This window comes from Rhinolophus ferrumequinum, chromosome 8, assembly GCF_004115265.2.
Source record: "Rhinolophus ferrumequinum isolate MPI-CBG mRhiFer1 chromosome 8, mRhiFer1_v1.p, whole genome shotgun sequence".
NCBI classification, from domain to species: Eukaryota; Metazoa; Chordata; class Mammalia; order Chiroptera; family Rhinolophidae; genus Rhinolophus; species Rhinolophus ferrumequinum.
The window spans coordinates 77,976,267-78,003,069 of NC_046291.1; the positions used below are offsets into that span (position 1 = coordinate 77,976,267).

Genomic DNA, 26,803 nt, shown 5'->3' on the forward strand with positions numbered 1-26,803 from the left:
TTACCATTGAAAACTTCAGAAGCATACTTAAAATGCTGGGATACTTAAAATCTGTTAATTGAAAACAATATGTAAAAAGGGAAGAATCTGATATTACATAAAATATTTTGATTCAGGATCCTTACCCACATAAGCAAAGCAAAACATGTAGTGTAATAATTTTCCTGGTATTTCTAATTACAGACACTGAGAATAGAAATGTATCCAATTCCAATATATCAAATAAGCCAGTAAATTTTTATTTGATTTTCTTGAGTAATCTTTTAAGTATTCACTAATAATGGCTATGCATCTTTATACTGCAAGTGCATTTTGCTTAAAAGGGAATAACTAGTTATATAACTTTAAAGAAATTATTTTAAATGACCTCTGAAACCCTGAATTATGGAAACACATTTTAGTGTGTTTTATTACTTGGCTCTCAACCACTGCTTTATACCAGTAATAGTACCCAAGTTCATAGGTATTTTGGTGAAACGGAAGCACATCCTTGTGATCATCAAGCCCAGGAAACAAGAGGCAGTGTATCATCTAAATAATATTATATTATCATAGCCACAGAGCCCATACCCTAATTGTTCCTCATCTGTCCAACCTTCATCTAACCCAACCATTAATATATTTACGTAAACCCTTCCTAATATTTCCATCTCCTTTCTCTGGTCCAATGAAAAGAAAGAATAGGTATGATACTAATACTCATGAAGGGAGATTTGTAGATCAGAGGGACAAAAGAAAAAAACGAAAGAAAATCAAGCATTTAAAAATAGCTATGTATCAATGTACGGAATGGGAAAAGAGTTAGAGAAGCTATCTAGACTTCCATGCCTTCAACAGTTGAACTGATTGTTATAGAAAAAGGTAGTAAAAATCTTTGTAGAACATAACCTCTTTATGGAATAGTTTTAAATCACTGCCTTTGGCTAACATAAAAAGCAAGATTCTATGCGAGTGTTCACTGAAACTATTAAAAGAGCCCGAAGCAGAATTCATTAATATACCTTGATTAAAAAGTTATACATTTTTAGATAACTGTACTGAAAAGTGAGTTAAAACATCCACCTTAGAGTTAATGTAGAAAATATCTTAGAAAATATTTTCTGCATTCTTGCTCAGCACATTGGCCTATTTAGATATTAAGAAATAAATACATTTAAAATGTTGGAAGGAAAAGGATAATTATGACTCCATGATTAGAAACTAGATACACTGACATAGTCTCCAAACCCTTTCTCCTATGTTACAGCAAAGGTTTTATTGGTTTATTGGAAATAACTACGCACATTTATTTTAAATTAAAAGCTAGATTAACTTTAGTTCAACCATATATTCATAAGCATGTGCCAGGCAAAAAAAAATAAAAAAATAAATAAAGAATCCATAGCTTCATTTATCGAAGTGTGTGAGTATTACTGAATATCTTGCCACTTAGCAGTCACTTTAATTAAAGGGCAAAACATGTCAACTTTAGAGGAGACAAGCAAGCTGGCATTGTTAAAAATTAAATAAAAATTTGCTTTTTAAATACTGTATCTGATAGAGCAATATAATATCTTATGTGTAAAAGAGTTATGGCATGCTTTATTTTATCTTTAAAGTTTTTTAAAAGGCCTCTAAATTTATTCTTTGTACATTGACTGAACATTATAGCTAGAACATGCCAAGTGGACCAGTTTTCTTGTGGAAATGGGCGCTGCATTCCCAGAGCATGGCTGTGTGACAGGGAGGACGACTGTGGTGACCAGACAGATGAAATGGCATCATGTGGTAAGTTGTGAGTGAACCATGATGTTAGTAGAGATTGTGTCAGATAGGAGATTCTATCACTGTATTCTCTCTTAAAAGGCTATTCATTTCCTTATAAATATAAGTCAACAAAGCAGAATATCTGTTACTTTTTATTACTGCCTTTTGGTCCTAAGTGTGTCTTTTCACGATAACTTCAGAATATATCCCATTCCTGAAGCAGTACCATATCCTCAGCTAAAATAAATGGATCCAAATATAGCAGATTTTTGTAGGAAGTGGTTTATTATAAGGCTAACAAGACATTCATTCTCAGATGTCCCTGATTAATCTTACGTCCATATGATTAAATTTTTCAAACAGAATATTTCATTGAGTGACATTTGGAGTAAGTGAGGATACATTTCTTGTTGCCATGCATATGTTATATTCTTGGAACAATAAACAATATAGGCTGAGGTTATATAGTTGGTAAACTATGCTTTATTTCTATACATATATAATTCTAAAGAACAAATTGTTACTAGATTAAGAAATTTTATTAATGATAAAATTCCTAGTCACTTTTCACAGATCCTCCTACTTTGAAAACAATGAAGATGTATTGTTATATGAAGTCACAGCTTTAATTACTCTCATTTTTACCTATGTCAGTATATTTTATTATCATTTGTCTCAATAATGTATAGTGAAACACAGTAAGGGAATGAGCCAGGTTTTCTATGACATGTGCTTTATCTCAGGCATGGCTGAAGATTTTTAAAATTACTATGGTGAAACATATTCCACATGCTTAGGATATCTGTTAAAAATATAACACAATTGATTATATAACTTAAATAATTTAATCCCATGTTATAGTACTTCTAACAGTTGGAAAATAAGATTTTTTTTTCACCCCGCAATTTAAGTGTCTTTATTTAGGGGATGCATAATCTGTTTACCTATATCTTTCATTTAAAATTTATCTTACATTTGACTATTAAGTCTCTGTAGACATTTGATTTTGTAATGTCAAGTAGTAAAATTTGACATTTTAAATTAGGCAATAGCAGTGTTGGAGAAGAAAACATTAGAGAATCACACAGTAACAACTAATTGTACATTTTACATGTAGATTTTCCAAAGCCTGGCCAGTAAAGGAGGTTGAACAATATATATTCTCTTCTTTCAAATGTCCAAACTAATAATACGGTTCAAAAATCTACTGGGTCTGCTTCTAGGTGGCTCTATTTTCTTAGGAAAGCTTTATTTCTTTTCTGTTCTTAGCATCTCCATCCAGAGTATACCAGCAAGGTGATGAGCATGCTCAAAATATTAAATATAGGAAAGCCCTGGAATCAGAGCCCCAATTTAGATAAGAAATACTATGAAAACTATATAGAGTAGGGAAAATAATGAGATCATTAGAGAACTTTGGTTAGGTCTTTGATCTGTCTTATTTTTAGTAATAAGTCTAGACTAAGACCTTTTTCTTTATTTTAGTGATAATTTATTTGAGTTTTCTAGTCAAGATGGCAGTGTACGTAAACACTGTGCTTGCTTCCACTCATGATCACATCAAAATTACCACAGTAAAATATGTCATTGCCTGAAGCATAGCTGAACAGAAGTCCTGCAACTAAGGGCATACAGAAAAAGGCATATTCAGACTGATAGGAGAAGAGACATGAAACAGGCTGATCCCACACCTGCATATGACCATTAAAAATAGGAAGGGATATCTCAGTTGCAAATGTTTCCTCCTGAGGAGTGAGGGGCCCCAGTCCCTAACCAGCCCACAGTTCCAGTGCTGGGGAGAGAAGTTTCCAGAAATTCTGGCTGGGAAAATTAGAAAAGATTCTGGGAGAGTGAGATGGAGAGTGGCTATGCTCTCAGGTGCTCCTCTTAAAGGGCCTGCACATGGGCTTACTCATTGACAGACTCACTCTCTCTGAGCTCTAGTGCTGGGGCAGCAGCTGGAAAGGTGCCAGGGACATATGGAGAGGAAATGACTTATCTAACTTCAGGGCTAGGGCTGGAGAAGCAGCTTTCTCCCAGACAAAAGGGCTGGCAGAATCCATTTTTATTTTTTCCTTGGTGAGCCCAACACCCTCTGGGTGAGTGGATATAGGGAGTCTCCATCAACCTGGCTAATATCGTCCATTTACCCTACCCTGATGGTTCACTGAGACCCAACTCCACCCAACTTTCAGGAACATCCAAGCTACTTCCAGTGTTTGTTTTTCCGTACAAATGGCCTGTTTTGGCTCATGATATGGACTTTCCTAAAATCTCATAAACATTCACAAAACCTAAACAAGTAGCATCTGGCATCAGTGTGTTTCATACATCTTTCTGAATAGCTGTAAGCCCAGCACTAATGGCAGCTGGCCTCAGTTCCTAGCTTGACCTCTTGAGACACCTCCAATCCAGTGTGGGTGATAGACATCTGTTGACTGCTTTTGGGATCATGTCAGGTGGCCCTGGGAAGGGCATTGGGTGCTGCTGAATTTGGCCTGTGGTGGGGCCTCTCACAGGAGGCACCTGGGCTGATATACCCAGTGTTCAGTTTGAGACTGAGTCAGAAAATCACAACTGCCTCTTCAGATGACACACCCAAAGGGCAGGTTTTCAGGATGATCGATTGGATAGTAGTTGGGGGAAGGGTCAAAAGGATGAAAGGATTAAGATGTACAAATTGATACTTACAAATTGGTAGTCGTGGAGATGTAAATTATCGCATAGGGCATATAGTAAATGACATGGTAATAACTATAGTGCCAACTGGGTACTAGACTAGTCAGGGGGATCACTTCTTAAATTATATAAATGTCTAACCATGTGCTGTACTCCAAAAATCAATATAAAATAATAGTGAATGTCAACTGCAATTAAAAATTAAAAAGGGGGAAGGTGTAGGAGAATGAGAGTTTCAAATCTCCAGGTATAAAACAAATAAGTTATGGAGATGTAATGTACAGCATGGGGAATATAAATAATATCGTGATACCATGTTTCCCCAAAAATAAGACCTAGCTGAACCATCAGCTCTAATACATCTTTTGGAGCAAAAATTAATATAAGACACAGTATTATATTATATTATATTATATTATATTATATTATATTATATTATATTATATATAAGACTGGGTCTTATATTAAAATAAGACTGGGTCTTATATTAATTTTTGCTTCAAAAGACACAGTAGAGCTGATGGTCCAGCCAAGTCTTATTTTCGGGGAAACACGGTACCATAGTATGGTATTAGATGGTTGCTTGATTTATATTAGTGATCACTTCCTTATATATAAAAATCTTGAATAACTGTGATGCATACCTGCAACTAATGTAATATTGTATGTTAGCTATAGTTTAATAAAAACCTTTAAAAACTAAAGCAATTTCCTTTTCTTATTAAAAGAAAATGATAATATTTTTGTATCAAAGGAAGGGTAAAAAGCTTAACATTTCAATAATCATCAAAATAATCACATCAGCAAATTGACATCACTTTCATGAGATGAGGAAAAGAGGTGCTGGAGAGAGTCCAGGCACATATTTCCTTATTGAATCTTTACAACAAATCTATGAGAAATAGATTACTATCCATATTTTAAGGATAAGGGAATCAAAACTCAGAGTCATTTGACAACTGGCTTGAGATCAAAGACAAATAAATAGCAGGATCAGTCTATGAATCCAGGTAGGCTTGAAACTAAAACTCAGCTGTTTCAGGTTGACTTTCTTTGGCAGCCATATATAGGGTCAGATAATGCCATTATACATATCTATGAATATCTTATTAAATGTACGTATACCTATAATGAGTTTTATTTATTGGTGTGTTGGTAAATCCTTTAACATCTCCAGGTGGAGGGGAGCGCTGATCTAATGTTTGCTTATTTTTGTAATGTAAATATTACCATCATGGCCAATATCAAGTTGCCAACAAAACTATCGATTGTGGAGTTGGAAAAAGGTGTGCATAGCAGTGAACCGTATTTCCACAGTGCAGATACAGCAGATGTAAATAGGTTCAAGAGCAAAATAATTAGGTAATTATGAATCCCAAGGGTATATTCCCCTTGTTTTCAGCATTATTCATTTCATTGTAAATTTCTATAATATATTGATTTATTTTTAATAATGGCTGTATACTTAACAACTGACTCACAGAATCTTTGAAAATTTAAAAGTTGACTTTTGCGAGCTTATATAAGACACCTTCGATACACCACTGGATATTAACACCTTGTAAAATTTAGTTATCAGATAGTTTGGTTCTGACATTTTATAAAGTGTACTTCTCTGTGTAGAGAGACCTAAAAAGCCCTGAAGATGAAACAAATGACAGTCACATGGAGTCAGGGCCCTTAGGACAAATGGGGGCAATAAAAGCAGCATCTCTAAACCTCTCTCTGGCTTCACAGCAAGCATCTCTAGGAGCAGCAGGAAAACTAAACCTCAGAGTCTAGGCTGAGGTGTCCTCACCCACCTTTATTTTCCCTTGGTCTCCAGTGGAAAGTAAGGGCCTGCGATCTTCACATGTCAAAAATGAAGCCCCAGGGAGTAGCAGCGTTACCAGGAATTGACATTTCAGAGCTACACAGATACCTTCTCTGTCCCTACCATTTTGTCACAGCAAATCAACAGTACAGACTCTGGATGAGAACATTGTTCTCAAATAATTGGATAAGTAGATACAAAAATTAATGGTTGAAGGCGAGCTGAATACTGATCTTCACTTATTGCAGGACTGGTTGCCTTCACAGCATCCTAAAACTCCTTCCAGAAAGACTGCGGGTACTGCTGGGGGTCTAGGGAAGGCAGCAGAATCAATGCAAGGGGTGGTTGAGAAATAGCAGGGTAGTCCAGGACGGGCCAGAGGAGACCCCTGCCTTGGCTGTCTTCTAGAACATGAGCCAAAGTGCAGATAACGGGAAGAACAGGGTGTTGTAGAATTGAGTTGCTCAGGGGAGCCCCTGTCAGAACTGGAAATGTCCGCAAGTATATAATGATGGATTCTCTTAACGTCATGAGGATAAAATGATTCTAGAAAGGGTGCTGGGGATTGGGCAGGTTTGGGGGGTGGGGGGTAGGACGGAACAAACCCTGTGTCCATAAGTAGGAGAGTAGCGTTAGGAAAAAAAACAAAAAAAGTTATATGTAGAGTGTCAGTAAACTACGCAGGAGGGTGTCATATTGTTCCCCTTTACAAATTAAGGCACATGTTTCTCACTAAACATGTTCTTCTATAACAACATCCATTTACCTTTCACGTTGTCATTTTAAATAAAAGTTTATGTCAGTAGAGACGCTTACAGTGAGGTTCTAGCAGGCACAGTCGCACTTTTCGAGTTGTAAGAACTGCATAGGTTTTTCACATAAAATCTATCCTGCACTAAAATACAAAATGACAAAAAATATTGTCAATTATTTAACTCACTATATCTTTTTAAAAAAGCAGTCACCCTACTTGGCAATAATCTAGGCATAAATATATGTTCAACTAATTCCCTCTTTTACTAAGCGTCCTTATAAAATTTGGACTGATCCTATTTCATTTTTCCCATTAGAATTGATCAAGTTCCCATAGGTTTAATATTACCAGAAGACTCTGTAATCACTGTTTTGTTTTACACTTCAGTTCCGTGAACAATCTCTGTTTGTTTAATAACTACTGTTTTACACTGAAAATAATATTAAAATTTAAAATTAAATATATGAGAAATGCTGCTGGGAGTAATTAGGAACCAAAGGTACTGCAACTGAGGAGTGAATTTTCAGTGAAATTCAAGCACCTACTTACAAACCAAACTGATTTTACTTGTGTTTTCCCTCACAACAAGTTGATTGCACATTTTAGGTTGAGATTATATGTGGGCAAACACTTAAATAATTAGGAAGGCTCTGGAGGTTTCTGTCTTAATCTTTAAACAGCCTTTTAATACTTTTTCAGTAGTCTTCATGTGTAGAAGGAGAAACTAAATTAATGCTGCAAATAAGGGAGGATAGGTTAAAATTGTGAAGCCTGTTAGAATTGGACTGTGTGTCAAGGAACTAAATGATCATTTCAAGGATATAACTAAGTCTTGGTTCTCAACTTTAACTGTCAGTAAAAGAATGACCTGAAGAGCTTTAAAATCACCTGCCCATTACCCCCACCCCACCCCCCACTAATTAACAGACGAACTAAGAATCACTGGGGAGAGACCCAATAATCAGTATTTTTAGCATTTTCCATGTGGTATGAATGTGCACTCAAGTCTGAGAATTGTCAACTTAAGGCAGCTGTACTCAAACTTGAGCATGCCTCAGAATTTCCCAGAGAACTTGTTAAAACCAGAACTCTGGGTCTCATTGTAGAGTCTCTGCTTCAGAAGTCCTTGGGTGGGGCCCAAATATTACATTTCTAACAAATTCCCCGTTCATACTGATCCTCAAACTACTCTTCCTGGGGTTCACACCTTAGGAACCATCATTTTTATTTGATTTTATCTTACATACACTTAATGACATGTTTATATATGCAAAACTAATTCAAGACACAAATTTTCTGCCTATCTCCAAATTACAGCCTTACATATAAGGGTATTTCATGATTAAATATAAGCATATAAACTCAAAGAAAGTCACATTTTGTTGTTTGAATAATTTATAGTCAAAAACAGTGTAGTTGTTTATTTTAAATTTTATTTTAACAATCTGTGTGTTTTTCTCGCTTCCAGGTATCTAAACATAGTTTACATTTATTGTTTTTTAAATAAATAAACCTTAATATGAATTGATAACTTTTGATTCGTTCAAAGAGTTTAATTTTAGAAAATACCTAAGACAGAGGTTTGAAAGACAATTAATGGGGGTATAAATACAAATCCAGAAGATTGAAAGAATTAAGTGGAGGTATAAATTCAAATACAGAAGATTGAAATACAATTAAATGGGGGTACAAATACATAGCTATTGAAATTTGCAAAATTAATATTACTCCATTTTATAGATATTTATTTTTTAAATCTATGTAGATAGTAGAATTCTGTGTCAAGCACTTGTAGTCTTACTTATAATTTTACTTCACATAATTAAAGAACAAAGACTATCAGAAAAATAACTGAAAGTATCAGACACAAACAGAAGAGCTATAAAAAAAATTCCATTTAACTCAGTGTTAGTTGTATTAAAGGTATATTCAACTAGACTGTTAGAATAACAAAGTTTCTGATTGTTTAATATGGTTTTTTTTTTCATTCGTAAGAAAAAACTGCACGTATGTGACAAATTTAATGAAGATCATTAACCCAGTGGAGTATTGACATGAAATATGATTATTGCCAAGACCTGCTTTCAACTGCTTTGCCCCCCCTTAATGACATCTTGGCAGACACAATGACTCTGGCAACTGTTAGTTTCTATAATTTGATCGAACCAATTTGGAAACTCCAGTATTATATCTTAATCAAAGCTTTCTCCCCTCCAGTTGACAGCTAAACTTGAAGTTCTAGGGACTTGGGTGAAAGGGGAATATATTCTGGTTTTTTTCACTCTCTACTTCTCTCTCTTCTAGCCTGAAGTCTTCAGGCAGAGGGGACAGATGGAGAAAATAGGTAACCTCTTTTTAAGTAGGCCTAGTGGTACAGTTCTCTCCTTCTCTGAATATCACATTCCTCTGCCACAGGTGAAATGCAGCTTTCTTGAGAGTTCTTAATGTGAGATCATCAAAGAGGCCTGAGGTCTCACTCCTCCTTACAGTTCTCTGAAAGTTTTCTTCACTGTTCTCTTTTCTTTTCCCTTCTTCAGAGTCCCCTCACATCTAGATCTAAATCTCTTTTATTCCCCATCCCACATCATTCCCACCAAAGGTGTTATATCTCATTGCCTTAAGTTGCTAGAATCCCCTTTCTTGGTAGGCTACCCTTTTGGTTGCATTGCTGATATGTGAAAAAAAAAGAAAAAAAGAAGAAAAAAGTTTTGCTATCTTTTGCTACATTAATCTTTTTTTGTCCTCCCAAATATTGTGAGCAGACTGTTCTCCAACGACCCATTTCTTAACCTACATGACGCTCCCATTCTTTCTTCTTCTCTAGATACAGGATAAAATGGCCAGTCTACTTCCTGGGCAACATCTGATTATTTCTCCTTTCTCAGGTACCAGTAAAATTTCATGAGTGACTCTCATGAAGTCTTTCCTTCTTTTGAATCCACCGATTTTGATTTGTGGAGTATTCTTCTACTATATGGAAGGGCTCTGAATACTGGGTTCTTTCTATAGAATGTGGGAATACTTAGCAGCTCCTTGTTCAGTATTGGATCTAAGTGGGCCAATACAATACTATTTCATGTATGTATTCACTGAATTCATTCTCTCTCTTTCCTCTCCTTCTCTCTCTCTCTCTCTGTCTCTCTCACCTTATCCCTCTCTCTTCCTCCCTTTTTATCTCCTGTTAAAATAGGTAGGCACATACCTACCAATGCATGGGTACACACACACACACACACACACACACACTAATTCAATGCTTGGAAATTTAGAAAGAATAAGTGAAATATCATCCATTTAGACCCTCACATTATAAATAAGAAAGCTGAAGCACTGAAAGCTGTGAGCCCACCGTTGCAGAATGAGTCAGTAGATGTGGCAAGCATTGGAACTTAGGCCTATTCACTCCTAGCTGTCTGTCCCTGCAAATCACAGCCTTTGGTAGTTGAATGTAGAGGTTATCTAATGCAAACACTCATTCAATATAAGAATTCTTCTAAAACTGGTCTCAAAGATAATTGTTTAAATATTTTCAGTAACAAAGCATTGGCTGTTTCACAGTGTCATTAGTTTTACTGTTGAGCTGTAATCCATTGTTAGATACTATTCCTGTGTACAGCCAGCATCTGTCTCCCTAAAGATTATACTCGCTGATACTATTTTGGGCTCTGAAACTACACAGGCTGAATGTGTAAACTTTCCCACAGGATGGCTCTTTAGACAGCCAAAAACTCTCATCTCCTCCTAGCCCTTCTCCCTTATAGGTTAATCACACAACTTCCTTCCACTTTCCCCTACATGACCATGTTTTCAGGTTCTCTCCCTGACAATTGTCCTACTATGCATATACTTGGATTTTCAGTGACCTTAGTAAAATTAATGGCCAAAACTGGGAGTTGATGTTCAATGAGTACAGAGTTTCAGTTAGCAGGGTGAAAAAGTTTTATAGATCTGTGCACAACAATGTGAATATAGTTAATGCTACTGACTATACACTTTAAATCATTACAATTATCAATGTTATGTGTTTTTACCACAATTTAAAAAATTCATGGCCTAGAATTGAACAAAATATAATATCTTATGTGTGGTATGTTTACAAAAGATTGTAGTGAGCATGTTACCTTTGTAATTAAGATTCCAGGCTTCTTTTAAGGAGGTCTTAGATGGCAGTCTTAATATGTAACTGACATGTTGAGGTCCAGTCAATTAAAATACCTAATTTTTCTTATAGACTAGATCATTCTTTTTGGGTACTTCCAATGTTTATATCTCAAGGTTCTTTTAAGTTTTATTTTGATGGCCTTCTGATTGTCCTTTATCCACATGTTTCAGATACTGTAAATGAGGGAGATCCTATTCACTCCGTACTGTCATACTTTGGCCTCCATCTTCCTAAAACTCTTAACCCCTGGAAATTTTACATTTACAGTACTAATACTTTCTCCCAGTTCTGTGTAATTCAAAGATTTGATAAGCATAACATTTAAGGTTGTAACCAAATCAATGGTAAAAACAAAATAAAAAAGGTATGAAGTTTTGATGAGCAATTAAAAACATCCTTCTGGGGAAAACCGATCCAATAATTAGAACGGTGGATATAGTCTTGAACCAACAACTCGTCCACCTTAATTTACTATGATCGTGCATAAATGACATGTTCATTTATCATACTTCTCAAAAAAGTTGCTAAAATACAGGAATACTCTTCTCCTTGCATTTTCACAACCTATACTTACCTAAACATTGTATCAGAAAAAAAAGTATAGTCAGTTTGGCATGACTTATTTTTATTTTATTCATGAGTTATTAGTCACTTTATAAATGCTGACTCGGCAGTAAGAAAAGATGATATAGGAACATTTGTGACAACATGGATGGATCTTGAGAGTAATGCTAAGCGAAATAAGACAGACAGAAAAAGCAGAGAATCATATGATTTCACTGACATAATGTTTTAACAAGTTCATTCTAGAATTATTGTTAGAGGTAGAACTAAACTTCACCTCTTCACTGTTTCCAAATTTTCACTCATGTTTGAAATCAGGATAATATTACTTACCAATTTCCAGTTCTCATTTATCTTTTTCATCTTCCACTTATTCCAAAATCATCAATATTCTGAGATTAAAAAATGTTTGAAGTTTTATTACTTGTACGACAACTTGTCTCACTATGTAGATAAACTCATTTTTAGCAATTAGGTGCTCTATTTTTCTCTTGGATTTAGAGCTTTAATTTCCTCTCAAACGAGTTTGTTCTTCACTCTCCAATCTGACAATAATTATTTTTCTTAAAATGATATAAAGCAAAGAAATTGAAAAGCTCCTTTTCTTCCCGCTGTCCTGCAGATTTATGCTTTATATTGCATATGATCAAGTCTGTTCTATCTTGTTCCATACCTTTATATTTAAACATTCTTATTATTTTTGTATGCAGGCTACTGTTTAGTTGTCTTCATATTATTCTTATAAGTATGTGCCATACTTTTGCATATGTCTTTGGTTGTAAGTCCCTCTTTTGTACATACTTGACTAATTAGGCTCTATCTGCACATCTTTAACTTTCCACTGTAAGGTATATTTAGGTATATTTAAAGCCATAGGCAGAAATTATTAAAACAGCTTTTAGTTCCTTGGCCTAACTCAGTATTTATCTCACATTCTTGCCTGAGGGTAGGAATCATCAGAGGTGCCTCCTACTAATAACGATTCCCAGGCTTCTTTGTCCTTTCCCAAAAGATTCCCTTTCAGTAGATCTTAAAATCCAGGAACCTGTATTCTGGGAAAAGCACCTTATGTGGTTCTTTCCCTAAAACAAGAGCAGGAAATTTTTACTCTGTGATTTCAACATTCCATACAAATTAGAATTTGTGAGGACTGGTGCAACGAATTACCACAAATGTGATGGCTTAAAACAACAGAAATTTTACTCTCACCTATCTGGAAGCTAAAAGTCCAAAATCAAGGTGTCAGCAGGGCTTCCTCTGAAAGCTCTCTGGGAGAATCCTTGCTTGCTTCTTCTGGCTTCTGTTTACTCCTGGGGCTCCTTGCCTGTGGAATCATAACTCCAATCTCTTGTCTCCTTCACATGGCTCTCTTCCCTGTGACTCTGTCAAATCCCCTCTTTGTTATTTTATAAGGACAGCAGTCACCGGAATTAGGGCCCACCCTTATTCCAGGATGATCTCATCTCAAGATCCTTTACTTAAGTACATGTGCAAAGACCCTATTTCTAAATAAGGTCACATCTACAGGTATTGGGGTTTAGTATTGGACATATCCTTTTGATACATACATTTCAAGCCAGTACACTTGGGGCACTTCATTAAGGTGTGTACCACCAAGTGAATTATAATGGAGATTCAAGTATAGGAAGTTTTAAAAGCTGTCCTGGTAATTCTAATATGCATTCTGGTTTGCGAAACACTCTCCTAATATCAGTTATTTAGTTCCTGCTTCCTAGTTAACTTCTTACCCTTTTCTCTATTACATCCCTGCAACCCTCCGATTGCTTTGCTTTTCTATCCTATCTAGATCTCTGCACTAACAAAATAATTTATTTGCTGGCTCACCAGCCACTGAGCAATAATAACTCTAACTGCTCCTATGGTGCTAAGAGAAATGTATCACTTTAAATTTCTGTCAAGAGGCAACAGGTATTCTTCATAGACTTCAGTAGCATTGATTTCTCATTGATTTTATATATATATATATATATATATATATATATATATATATATATATATATGGATACACACACACACATGCACAAACACACATGCACACACACATGCAAATATACCTATATTATGTATGTAAACCAGGGTCACATGAGTAATATATATAAAATCTAGATAGTGTATATGTAGATGTATGTGATATATGTTTATGAAACATATTTACATCAGAATGGGAATGGACATCAACCACAGAACTAGGAACAAGGAATCCAAAGCACAATTGTTTGCACTAAAAGTCAATGGGTATAAGAAATTTGATAAAAATTACATTCATTAATAATGTACTAATTTTTTTTTTAATTTATTGGAGTGACAATTGTTAGTAAAATTACATAGATTTCAGGTGTACAATTCTGTATTACATCATCTATAAATCCTATTGTGTGTTCACCACCCAGAGTCAGTTCTCCTTCCATCACCATATATTTGATCCCCCTTACCCTCATCTCCCACCCCCCGCCCCCCTTACCCTCTGGTAACCACTAAACTATTGTCTGTGTCTATGAGTTCTTGTTTCTCATTTGTTTGTCTTGTTCTTTTGTTGTTTTTGATATGTGGTATAAAAACCAAATGTACTAATTTTTAAAGGGTGAAAATGAAACAGAAAAAAAGTATCCCTGGAAACCTGATTACTATTTCATGGTACTGAAGAGTCTAGTACTAGTGACTACAAGCTGCTATAATTACTAATTCCAGAGTAGGAATCAGAATGAGAAAAATATCATAAAATGCCATGTAGCATATAGTTTTTAAAATTTCTGCAATTTTATAGGTTGTCATTTCAAAGTAAATTTTGCTTTGTAGTATTTATTCTATGTAGTTTTATACATACACACACATAAAATGACCAACATTTCCCAAAATATAGTCTTAAAATAAATACCAAAATTAACTTGAGATACTTCTCAAATATTTAGGTTTCTGATACCATACATCAATTAATTTTTGTTGATTTCATCTGCCACATTTCATTGAGCATTTTTAATTTACTAAAGCAATTGCTTTATTTCTTGGGATGAAAAATCTAGATCCATTGTTTAATTATTAATAGTTGGATTGAAATGAATGAAGATTTATTTTAGCGCAAATTATTTTAATCGTCAGGGCTACGAACTACTGTTAGATATGAATCCATTCTTTGAAAAATTTTCTGTTGCCCTAAAATGTGTAAAAACAGAAGATGTAACTTTTATCTCTACTATATTTTCAGTCTCTCACTCGTTTCTTCCCATTAATATTTGTGTATGTTCAACGTTTAAGGTTCTTAAAAAGGATGCCACCAACATAACTACTTAATCTTTTTTTCTCTAATCAGCTATCACATTAATTTTTACTTTCCTCCCAATCAAATTTCTTAGAAAAATTGCATAAAATGTATGTATCCATCTTCCACTCAGTCTGCTGTAGAGTGAAAACTTACGCCTATTTCCTCCCCAAACCTTTCTAACAAAACTGTCTTTGCCAAGCTCACAACTAACTTTTTTGTTTCCTTAATCTGGGTAGTACACTTCAGTATGTATATATATTATTTGAGCAACCTTCACCACTGCTGTCTTCTTCCTTGAAACACTTTCTCCTCTTTTCTGCAGTGACAAGGTATTTCTTGATTTTTCTCCTACATTTTTCTGGCTCCTCTGTGTCTGCTAACCCTCAAATTTTATTTTATTATTCTCTGTGAGATGGTGTAAATTACTTTCTAAAGTGTTCTCACTTTCTTTTTATTTATATATTTCTTGAAGTAGGAAGAGGATAGATTTTTCTCTCTTGATTCAATATTGTAAATAATGTGCAGGTTAATTTAGTTTTATTAATTTATTTTTGGCATTCTGATGTTTCACTACTTCATTTCTATATGTGAATTTATTTTTATTTATTTCAAGAGATATTCTGCTTCCTAAATCTAAAGTCATGTCTCTCATAACTTCTGGAAAATTTAACAAAAATATATATTTTTAATATTGCTTATCCCTGTTTTCTCTTTTTTATGTTTTTTGAACTATAAGTTTTATGTATGATTTTTAAGTCTATCCTCCATGATTCTTAATCTCTTTAAATTATTTTTAATCTTTGACTTGCAGCCTTGGAGATTTCTTCAGATCTATCTTCAAGTTTAGTAATTTTCTCTTCAAATGTAATAATGTATAATTTAACTTGTCCATGCAGTTTGTAATACCAAGACTATGATTTTAATTTCTAAATGCCCTATTGTTTCTTTTTCAAGTCTGTCTATATTTTCTTAGAGTGTCTTTTACATGGATTTTATTTTTGTCTTTATTTTAAAAATAAATTTGGACTTAGCCTATTTCCTCGTACCTACCATACTTCAATCTATAGTCTCTACCAGATATGTTGTTTTTAAATATCTGAAGACCTTATGGATCCTGATATATGTTAATTCTGCTGAATTTCACTTACCAGATTATTATTATTTTTTTAACCTTTTCTAGATCATTATTATTTTTTTGAGCATATCTTTTATAGTTTTTTCCCTTGTGAAAGTCTAGTGAGACCTGCCTTGGGGTCACCTCTTTCCTGAACACCCTGGCAATCCTCTAAAATATTATATGCCCTGTATTAATTTTCATCTTGATATTTTTGCTTGAGGTTTCCTGGAGTACAGAAAGCAGAATTTATGATACAGTTTCATGATTACAGATGCTCCTCAACGTACAATGCAGTTACATTCTAATAAATCCATCTTAAGTTGACAATATTGTAAGTCAAAAATGCATCTAATACCCTTAACCTACTGAATATCTTAGCTTCACCTAGCCTACTTCAAATGTGATCAGAACACTTACATTAACCTACAAATGGGCAAACTCACCTAACACAATGAAGACACTGTAGAACATCAGTTGTTTACCCTCATGATCACCTGGCTGCCTGGGAGCTGCAGCTCACTGCCACTGCCCAAAACAAGAAGATATCATAGAGCATATTGTTAGCTCAGGAAAAGAGCAAAATTTAAAATTCAGACTACTGTTTCTACTAAATGCGAATCATTTTCACACCCTTGTAAAGTCGAAAAATTGCAAGTCGGAAACCATGTCTAAATTTTCATGGGGGCACTATACATTTTTTTCCACTCACAGTCTAGGCTGATACATCTTTTGTACTGGGAGGAGATGTTCTCTAATCCACCCTCGCGCTGAGGATTTAACCTCTGAGGGACTTGGATTTTTGCTGGGATCCACACTTCCTGTGGAACTAAGGAAGTGTCACCTGTCCAATAATGACATTAAAACCCAATCATCTCGATTATATATCCGGTTTTCTTCTATTGCCTTTATAGGCAAAATTACACACACACACACACACACACACACACACACACACACACACACACAAACACACACACACGTTATACTTCACTGACTGTTCTAGTTTTCAGGACCCAATTCATTTCCAGACTCTGAAAATTTATATTACTTTTTTACACATTCACCTGTGTATTAAAATGTTTACTTGTTAGTTTATCTAGCACTTCTCATTTGTCTGCCGTATTGCCAGAACTATTTGATATTGTTTCCTAACTCTTCTATTAATCTCTTTCTACATAACCTCCCTAGGGGTTCTTTTTGACATCAAGGCTTCATTATATCAATAGTTATCATTTCCAAATCTCTCTCATGCCTATTTGTAGCTCCTAAAATTTTACTTCTATCTTACACCCTATTGCAGACATTCAAAATTCTTGTAGTTTCTCAAACATTTTGTATACCCTGACTTTGGGGCCTTCAGGAATGCTGTCTCTCTGGAATATTCTTAAAACAACCCTTCCCCTCCTGTGTATCTGATTTAACTTGAACGTATCATTCATATCAGCTTATATTATCACTTCTTCCAGGGTACAATATCAAAGATTAGATGCTCTTTCATTTTTGCAATAATACCTTATACTGCCTATATCAGAATATATCAGAAATTTATTGAAGTCACTTCTTTAATTATATTACAAATTCTTTCCTATCAAATTATAAACACTCTGAGAAAAGAGTGCTTAACATTTCATCCCGTACCTAGCACTATTATATTCTCTTCATTCATTCATTCATTCAGGGTGATGTATCTCTAAGACCTAGAAGTCTATCTAGTATAAAGTTCTCAATAAAATATTTTGAATGAATAAAATTTTTCTTGTAGCTTTTTACTCTATTTTACAGGGTAGAAATCTGAGATTAGAGATGATAAACAGCTACCCAAGGTCACACATTAGTTAGTAATGAAGTCAGGATTTGAACTCAGGTTTGGCTGCCTACGAAGCCTATGTTTTTCACACATGACATTGTATGCAATACATAAAATGAGGTTTGATGTAACAACAAGAAAGAGCAGAAATATAGAAGACGATTTTTGGTACAGTGTTCCTGTATATTTTCTTTTCAAATAATATTTACCCTATTGGATCTTTTGAAATCTGCCCTCTAAGTAAGTAACAATTAGTAGAGCCACAGCTAGTGTTAGTATCTAGAAATATTATATATTTTCTCAATGTATTCCTATACTATGTATAATTTTAAAATGTACTATTTTAATAACCATATTTATTTTTATACATCAGAATAGGTAAAATCAGAATTATTTTAAATGGAAGACATAAACCACAGAAAGAAGAATTAAATTTTTCATCTTTCCCAACATTTTTATATGCTACAAATTTTTAAGGGTATTGGTATGGTCAGCATGACATAGTGAAAAAAATAATGTATTTTTAAATTATTCAGACTAGTATTCATATTTTACTCTGACACTTACTGGTTATACAGTGTATCCTTAGGCAACTTAAGCTGTTTCCTTCTGCAAATTGGGTTTAGCAATATCAGTTGCCGGGCTATAGTAAAAAAATATAGGTAATGCATATATGTGGCTAGCCTAGTACCTCACACTCAATAAATGATAATAGGTAATATATTATAGTCTCTTTCAGGTTTAGACAACACCTTCCTAACCCTGAGCCCCTAAATTATTAGTTTGTCATTTATTTTAACTTGAATCTTCTATACATTTTCCACATAATTAATCATGAAGGCAATTTTCATATGTATAAGATGTGGACTAATGCTCTCAAACAAAGCTATGACAACTGCATTTTCAGACTCCATTAGAAATATCCATTGTGGGGCCAAAAAGGGCGAATAAGTATGAAAATTCCTAGGTTAAAGACAGGAAAGAAACATAAATTGGATCTGGAAACTACCTCAATGAGAAACATTCCTCTAAGCTTTGTATACTGGATAAATGTAAGTACTATACCAACCATGATTGCCCTTGAGAGAAGAAAAAATTTGTTGTAATTTATATAAGAGGGTACATATAACCTGGCCATAAATTTTAAGTGAAATATATAATAGGTAAATTGAGCATACTGTCTGCAACAATAGAAGATTTTTTAACAGTCCATTAATCCATATTAAATATTCTATGAGGCTGAAGGAACTACAGAAATAAATTATACTTTTTTTTTCAGTATTGTAATTGTAATGTGATGAAATGTAAGCCACTTTGGTTCATATTTTTTTCCTTTTATCAGAGTTAATCATGTAATCTTTCCAAGTGTTCTGCAATATGTGTCCCAAGAAAGATCAAAATTTAAAGAATGTTAATGTACAGTTGAGAAAGAAAAGATTATGTGCAATGTTTAAGTCCATCACATACTGTATAAGAATCCAGGATGGTATTTTATCAAAACAAGTATCCAGAAACAAACTGAAATGTTTATACACTATTTTCAACTTTTAAATTAACGGTAACATAGAAGGACAAGGAAAGTGTTAATTTTAAGAACTGCGGTTTTGTTTTATTTTTAGGCGAAAGTATATTGTCATTAGACCTCATTTCTCTATCACCATCAGATGTAAGTGATTAGATACTAAGGAATCATGGATAAAGAATTTTTCCAACATTAGTGAAAAATGAGGGGACCTATATTATGTGTTTAATTTTCGATGGAACTCTTTCTAAAATGTATTGCACATTTGACTGCATTACTAAGCAGAGAAAAGCCAAAGATAATTTTTAACATGTATTTATTTACAAGTTATTCTATTTTTCTGAAATTCAGTTATGTTTCTTATTGGAATGCTGTTACAATCCCAGGAGTTATTCAGATGGTGAACCCTATTTTTTGCTACATTAAATGCTTTAAGTGTGTTGTGCATTTCTAGATGATGTTTCTTCTGACTTCTTGATCTTTAGGACTTAAAAGACCTGAGTTTGTTACAAACCAAGAATCTATGACCAGAGAAGCTGTGTGGTTTACACAAGGTTACACAGCTTTGATAAGAAAACAGGAATAAAAACATTAGTAACTTTACTCCCTTGCATGCGCCCCTTTAATTAATGCCTTTGCACTTTTTAGTGATTTGCCCTATGCTTTCTTATACTTCACAATTGTTTTTCTTTTTATAATTTGCTTTTTGTCCCTATAAACTATTTCAGAAAACAAGTTTACCCAAAGAAATGATGTAACTAAGTATTATATAAAAAATAAATCAGATGTTAAATATAACTAACAATACATATACGTTATATGCACATATATATCTCGTAGTGGGCAGAAGGTGTATGACTCATTTTGTTAGAGATTGAAGATACACTGGATTTTTAGATAATCTTATTCATTGTGTAAGTTTTCACCTTTCGGGAGCTAATTTACAGATTTTTTTTTTTTTTTTTTTGGCTGTTTTTCAGACCTAAAATCTAAGAGATAGGAAAAAATCTTAAAGATCACATGGAAAATTTCCCAACAACTGAAGTATCCACCAAATTTCAGAAGTTTCCAAATTGCTTGGGTTGACTTTTTTTGTTTGTTTGTTTATTTTTTTTTAGTAAAATCTGTGATGGTGGTTCATATTCTCCTAAGTTTACAGAAGAGAGATTTTAAAATGTGAACTAACCTGTTAGAGATGCAAAACGATGTAAGGTTACGTTTTAAAAATTAGATCTCATTGCGTCTTCGAGTCTGCATTTAGCTCTTTACTGATTTGAACCATAGCTTGCATTGAGACTTGGTTTAAAGTCCCTGATTTATGTCTACGGTACAGCTTCTAAACATCAAACATACTTTTCTAAGGAGGAAAACATATTTTTGACAACATTTGTGTTGATTATTGAAATATAAATATAAGTTTTCATTATCTTGTCACATAACTCTAAGAAAACTCTCTTAGAAGTAAATATTAAATCATGCCTTGGTCATATTCACTTTTATTTTCAGTGTCTCACCTTATATGTCAGAATATTTGTTGGGTTGCTGTATGGATAGCTTTTGATAAAGTCTTATATTTCTACGTATAAAACAGAAAGGATTGCTTCCTTTTTATTTCTGTCTTTGAATCATTTAGATGCTAATCACATTTTTTTGATGTTCAAAAGGTTAAATTTGTCCTAAAATTTGTATCTCAATATATGGCTTTAGTAATCATGAAATTTAATCTTTGTAATTGTATGATAGCAACTAAACTGATTTTATTGAGTTGTTTTTGTTTTGTTTTTACTTTCAACCTGTGATGTTGACATCTCTCAGAGGCAAAGTCAGATCTAATTCCCTACTTTGGCCTTCTGAATTCAGAAAAGGCCTTTCTCCTTTCAAGTATATGCAGCACTGGAGCACAGAGCTCCATCCAGCTGTTACTCTGAGAAGAGATTGAGCCCTTGGTGTTGACATCTCTTCATTTTACTTGCAGTATAATGAATTCAAACAGTTCTTCATCAAACGATTTTCCTCGGCTTTCAGTCACTAGTAAGGATGCTCATTTAAAAGATATTAAAAGTATGTGTATCCTATGTCCTCAAGAAGTTACTGTCACTGTATGTGTTTATCTAAATTTTTCCTCTGTGCCTTTTATGGAGGACAAGAGTGAAGTTCTGATCACATTAGCAAATGAGATACAAATTAAGTCAAGCACAGTCAATAAAATCCTATTGGATGTTTTTTATATCTCTCACAGAATTCCCAACTTGTGAACCACTCACTCAATTTATATGCAAAAGTGGAAGGTGCATTAGCAGCAAATGGCACTGCGACGCTGGCAAGTACCAAATGTTTACTGTTCTGCACTGATTGACTGGGGGTCTGGCTCTGTGCAGCTTCACCTCATTCAGGGGTGGTTTCTGAGAGAAGCTTGTAGAGCCAAGCACAATGGCAAAAACAAGTGGTGAGAGGGCAGCTGGCACATCCATAGGGATTATCATTTAGGATAATGGAGCTCAATACCCTTCCCATGGGGCTATGATAGACAGTTGTTTTCAGAAATGATGCTGGACATAGTCTAAGTCTACAAACGTGAAGTGAAAACGGGACAATTGAGGAAGTGACCTGGACAATTCCAATTCCCGAAAGTATTTATGCAAGATGCTCTAAAACCCAGGATGCAGTAGTACATAATTCATCATGGAATTATCCATGAAGGCCTCAATTCCGTCACTTTACCTATTCTGCTCAAGTGTTGTTTTTTTCTTTTACTCAGTTGTATCATTATGCTAAATTATGACAAATACAGATAAATGAATTATATTTAGATTGATGCATTCTCTGCCATTGATTTCAAAGTAATCTATTCTCACTTCACATCCCTCTCCCTTCCTTTCTGCAACAGTTGTTAATAAAGAATATAAATCATTATTAACGAGAGTTTACAAATATTTTCCCATACAAATACACACATAGGAGTCAGTGAGGGAACGGTACACATTAGGCCCTCTTGTTGGAGAATGGAGAATGTGGGACTGAACTGAAGATATAAATTCTGGGGCATTAATATTGTAGTATATAAAAATAATTTTCCACAATAATTACATTACCAGCAATATTATTTTATAAAATTCCTACAATCACCATCATCCTCCCACCTCATAATTATTTCATGCTGTATTCATTCGATCAGTGGTTAGTCATTTCTGAGTGAAATAGAAAGTAAGCTTCAACATCCAAATTCAAGGGTGGTTGTTTTTTTTTCTCTCTCTCTTAGTTTAGTAGTTGATATTAAATCAGAAGTAAAGCAATGTAAAGACAGAATATAATTTTCCCACTCTTCGTGGGAAAGGTTTATCCCTGATTTATCATTTATTTTTCATAACAAAAGAAAACTCTGTATACGAAAGAATAAAAGTTAGATATTTCATAGGAAAACGATTTTCTTTGGATCAGTTTTCACAACCTTGATATTGATGTTTCTTTCCAGATGACGACTGTGGGGATGGAAGTGATGAGGTTGGCTGTGTTCACTCTTGCTTTGATAATCAGTTCAGATGTTCCAGTGGCAGATGTATTCCAGGCCATTGGGCCTGTGACGGTGACAATGACTGCGGAGACTTCAGTGATGAAACCCAAATCAATTGTACCAAAGAAGGTTAGTGATTTTGTGAATCTATGAAATCATATTGTAAATTGATATATAACAGTTGGAGTATCTCAGTGTGAATATTATATAAAAATAAATTGCTCATCAGAAATATATATATATATATATATATATATATATATATATATATATATATATGAAACTATGTAAAATAATTTGCAAATCTCTTTACTATCACTCCTTTCTTCTCTGGTTTCTCACCTTACTACCTTATACCTTACTGTCTTATATTACTTACTACCTTACTACCTTACTGTCTTATATTTTGATAACTTCTTCTGTGGTCTTTTCTTCCTACTTTCATTAAATACTTTACTTTCATTAGGTGCTTTACTACTCTTTAAATCCCCTCCAACTTCTAAATGGCAAACCCAAATCCATCCCAAAAAGAAAAAAAAAAAGTTAAAGAACAAAACAGGCATAATTTTCTTTTTATTTCCACATCAAACGTGTTTTCTTAAGGTTTGAAATAATTTCTTATTAAATGGTGATATTCCAACTGACAGACTTTCTTGAATGCACGTTAAGACAGGAAGGACAGCATGACCGTAGCTCTCAGCATATGCTGGGATGCCAAGTCCTGTAATCTGCGTGAGTTACTTTCAAAATGTGATCAGCCTTAGGGCATATTATAATTCACATTGGAAATATCACAGAAAAAAAATATTAGACTGTCAAACATTGATACCATCAGTAACTTTTTAAAGTAAAATATTATTCATGCTTTCTTTTATTCCACAAATATTTATTGGGGACTTCTCGTGTGCCAGGTACTGTGCATGTACCAAAAGAATAGATGCAGGGGTGATAAAACACAGTCCCTGTTCAGAAAAAGGTAGAGGGATTAAGAAGTACAAATTGATAATTACAAAATAGTACGGGGATATTAGGAACAGCATAAGAAATATAGTCAATAATATTGCTATAACTATGTATGGTGCCAAGTCAGTAGTAGACTTACCAGGGGATCACTTCTTAAATTATATAAATGTCTAACCACTATGCTATATACCTGAAACTAATATAATATTGAATGTCAGCTGTAATTGAAAAAATAATTTAAAAAATTGGTGTGTACCAATAAACAAAAACTGAATGTGAATGCAAAATAAATTCTAATATGCTAACAAATAATAAAGTAATTTATTTAATGTGGTAAGGTGGGGGGAACTGTATACTGTGTTATCATAAGAAAGGTATTTTCCAAAGATGTATATTTATTTCCTGTAAATATTTGACAACCTATAACACAGAAAGTTTCTAAAGTATTTTTTCTCTGCCATGACAAATTCTCTCTCTCTCTCTCTCTCTCTCTCTCTCTGTCTCTGTTCTTTATCTCACTCTTGTGTCCTTTTCTCTCTCAATTTAATTTGTTCACTAGTATATATGAGCTAGAATATTTGCGTATCATTAACCTGGAATTGAGAAAGAAAAGGTGTACAAAAATATATATTTTCTATTGTTTGTATATTTGAAACATTCATCTTGGGTGTGGTTGACATTTCATTACTAAATTACACTTTGAATCTAAACTACAATTTCCCCCGCTTCACAGATGTCTTTTTAGGCTCTTCATGAGGTATACATCTGTGGCCTGCTGGCACTGCCCCATAATTTGCCGTGAAAGATAAAATGCCCCAAAGTTAATTTACTTTCATCTCAGAAGTAAGATCCCATCCCTCTCTTTTATGTCTATTTATCTCTAAGTTAAAATGCTCATTGCACATTAAGAAGTTTTGGAGAGATTGCTTTAGCCTCATGACTATCCAAAGCCGGTGGCACACCCCCTTGTATGCTCTCTAGAGAGTTTTTCAGGTTTGAATTATTATAGAATCACTGACTATTTAATGCTAATGGCCTTCATATTTAGAGGATTTCAATTTCACTAATATATGACTCTAAACTAGATACTGTCAATGTGAATGCCATGAATTTTTATATGATTACAGTAATAGACTAAGGAAATGATCCAGATAATCGACATGATTCTTGGACATGTTTCAAGCAAAGGATGAGAAGAACTTTCTGAACTAATTTGTATTTATCGGGTTATAAATCGTACTAGGATTTTCTAATCAAATACTATATTTGGCAAGTACAAGTTGTATTTGAGGAATGTAATTGAGGAAAGGTGACATTCTGGAATGATGTGGGCGCAAGACAGTCCAGAGCATTTCAAAAGGCTTACTTAAACACGTTTATCTAGCGTTATTTTGACTATGTATTTTAATGTAGAAGTTGTAAAATAACCATGACACACAAATTTTTGAAAGCTGATCACAAAAGTCATTTTGTACATGCAGGGTTTGTGAGACCATTGCCAAGGTAAAGTAGAAATTTGATGCAATTAGTTACGTAATTCAGTTCCAAAACCTGCTGTGGAAGGAAAAGCAGGACATTCTGGCTTGCGTTTCAAGACTGGCTGTCAAAATTGATCAAATCCACCATATAATTGCTCAGCACTTTGCTTTACACTGCCTGAGTAAGCAGAGCATATGGTGAAGTTTCTCTCAACTCAAATTGTTTTCCAAAGGCTACAAACACTCTTGAATTAATATTTAATAGTAAAAGAGCAGGAGAAACCAGGAAATGGAACATTCCATATATAATCTCCATGTCAGAAAATTTCGGAATTTAAATTCAATTCGTATTTCTTCTGAGACTACTTTCAAAAAACAGTTTTTATAGTGACAGTCACTTTTTTCATCATCAATATGATTAATATAAGGGAAAAGCATTAATGGATAGTTCCTCCTAGATTAATATATACTCATCATCTCCTTCCCTTTTAATGTTGTGCTGCTCTTTCCTCTCACTTCCAAATTCCTTGCAAGGCAAAAAAAAACACAGTATCTTTAGAAAGTGCTATATTTCCATAGTTACCGTGGAGCATGCGTGTATGTGTGTGTGGTGGGCACGTGCACACACACACACACACACACACACACACACACACACTACAAGCAACAGTGGAACAGAAAGACAATCCACAGCAAATTGATACCTTCCTTCATTTTAATGCCTGTTTATCATTAATTTATCTCTGGTTTCTTTTTGGTTCTGAATCCTTTGATCGGCACATATTTCTATAATGACCTTTTACAGCTACCGAGTGAATAGTTTCTCCAAGTGAAAAAATAAATAAGGCTACCCTCAAAAATTTGGTATGAAGGAACTTCCTCTAGAGCCTCAGTTCTGGCTATGTACTTAAATAGTGAACCGTTCTGTAAAAAAGAAGGTTTTACTTGGAGGCACATCAAGGAATCAAGAATAAAGTTAAAATGAGAGTTTAGTCTTTTCTTATTCTAGGGCTGGAATATTAAAAAAAAAAAAAAAAAAAAAAAGACCCTGGACATGTCACATCTATAAAATACCATTACATAAAAATAATCTTACATCATTGTTGACAGTATAGTGAATTTGAATTATGTACACTTTAATTCTTATACTCTTTTGGGGAATAGTGTCAACCATATTTCACCCAAGGGATAAGGCATTTCTGAGGTAAACATGTGAAAATTGTTCAGCATCTTTAGACAGCTATCCCACCCGGGTCAATTTCCATTCAGAAATTGTAGTAAAAATGTATATCAAATAATTTCAACATGGACTGGATGGAGAAGGGAATAGGTTTTCTTTAGAATAGATTTTTGCCTACATTTTGTAATTTATCCTAAACACAACTTAAATATCTCTCAAATAATTGG

General features: G+C 34.0%; 1 protein-coding gene across 1 annotated transcript in view; it reads left to right on the forward strand.

The window, feature by feature from the left end:
* The window catches only part of LRP1B (LDL receptor related protein 1B), a 1,793,989-nt gene that overhangs the window by 1,082,216 nt on the left and 684,970 nt on the right, over positions 1-26,803 (forward strand). The window contains exons 18-20 of the mRNA XM_033112843.1: positions 1,651-1,767; positions 21,684-21,764; positions 22,917-23,084. Of these exons, the coding sequence (XP_032968734.1) occupies positions 1,651-1,767; positions 21,684-21,764; positions 22,917-23,084 (366 nt within the window). The remainder of the gene's footprint in view (positions 1-1,650; positions 1,768-21,683; positions 21,765-22,916; positions 23,085-26,803) is intronic.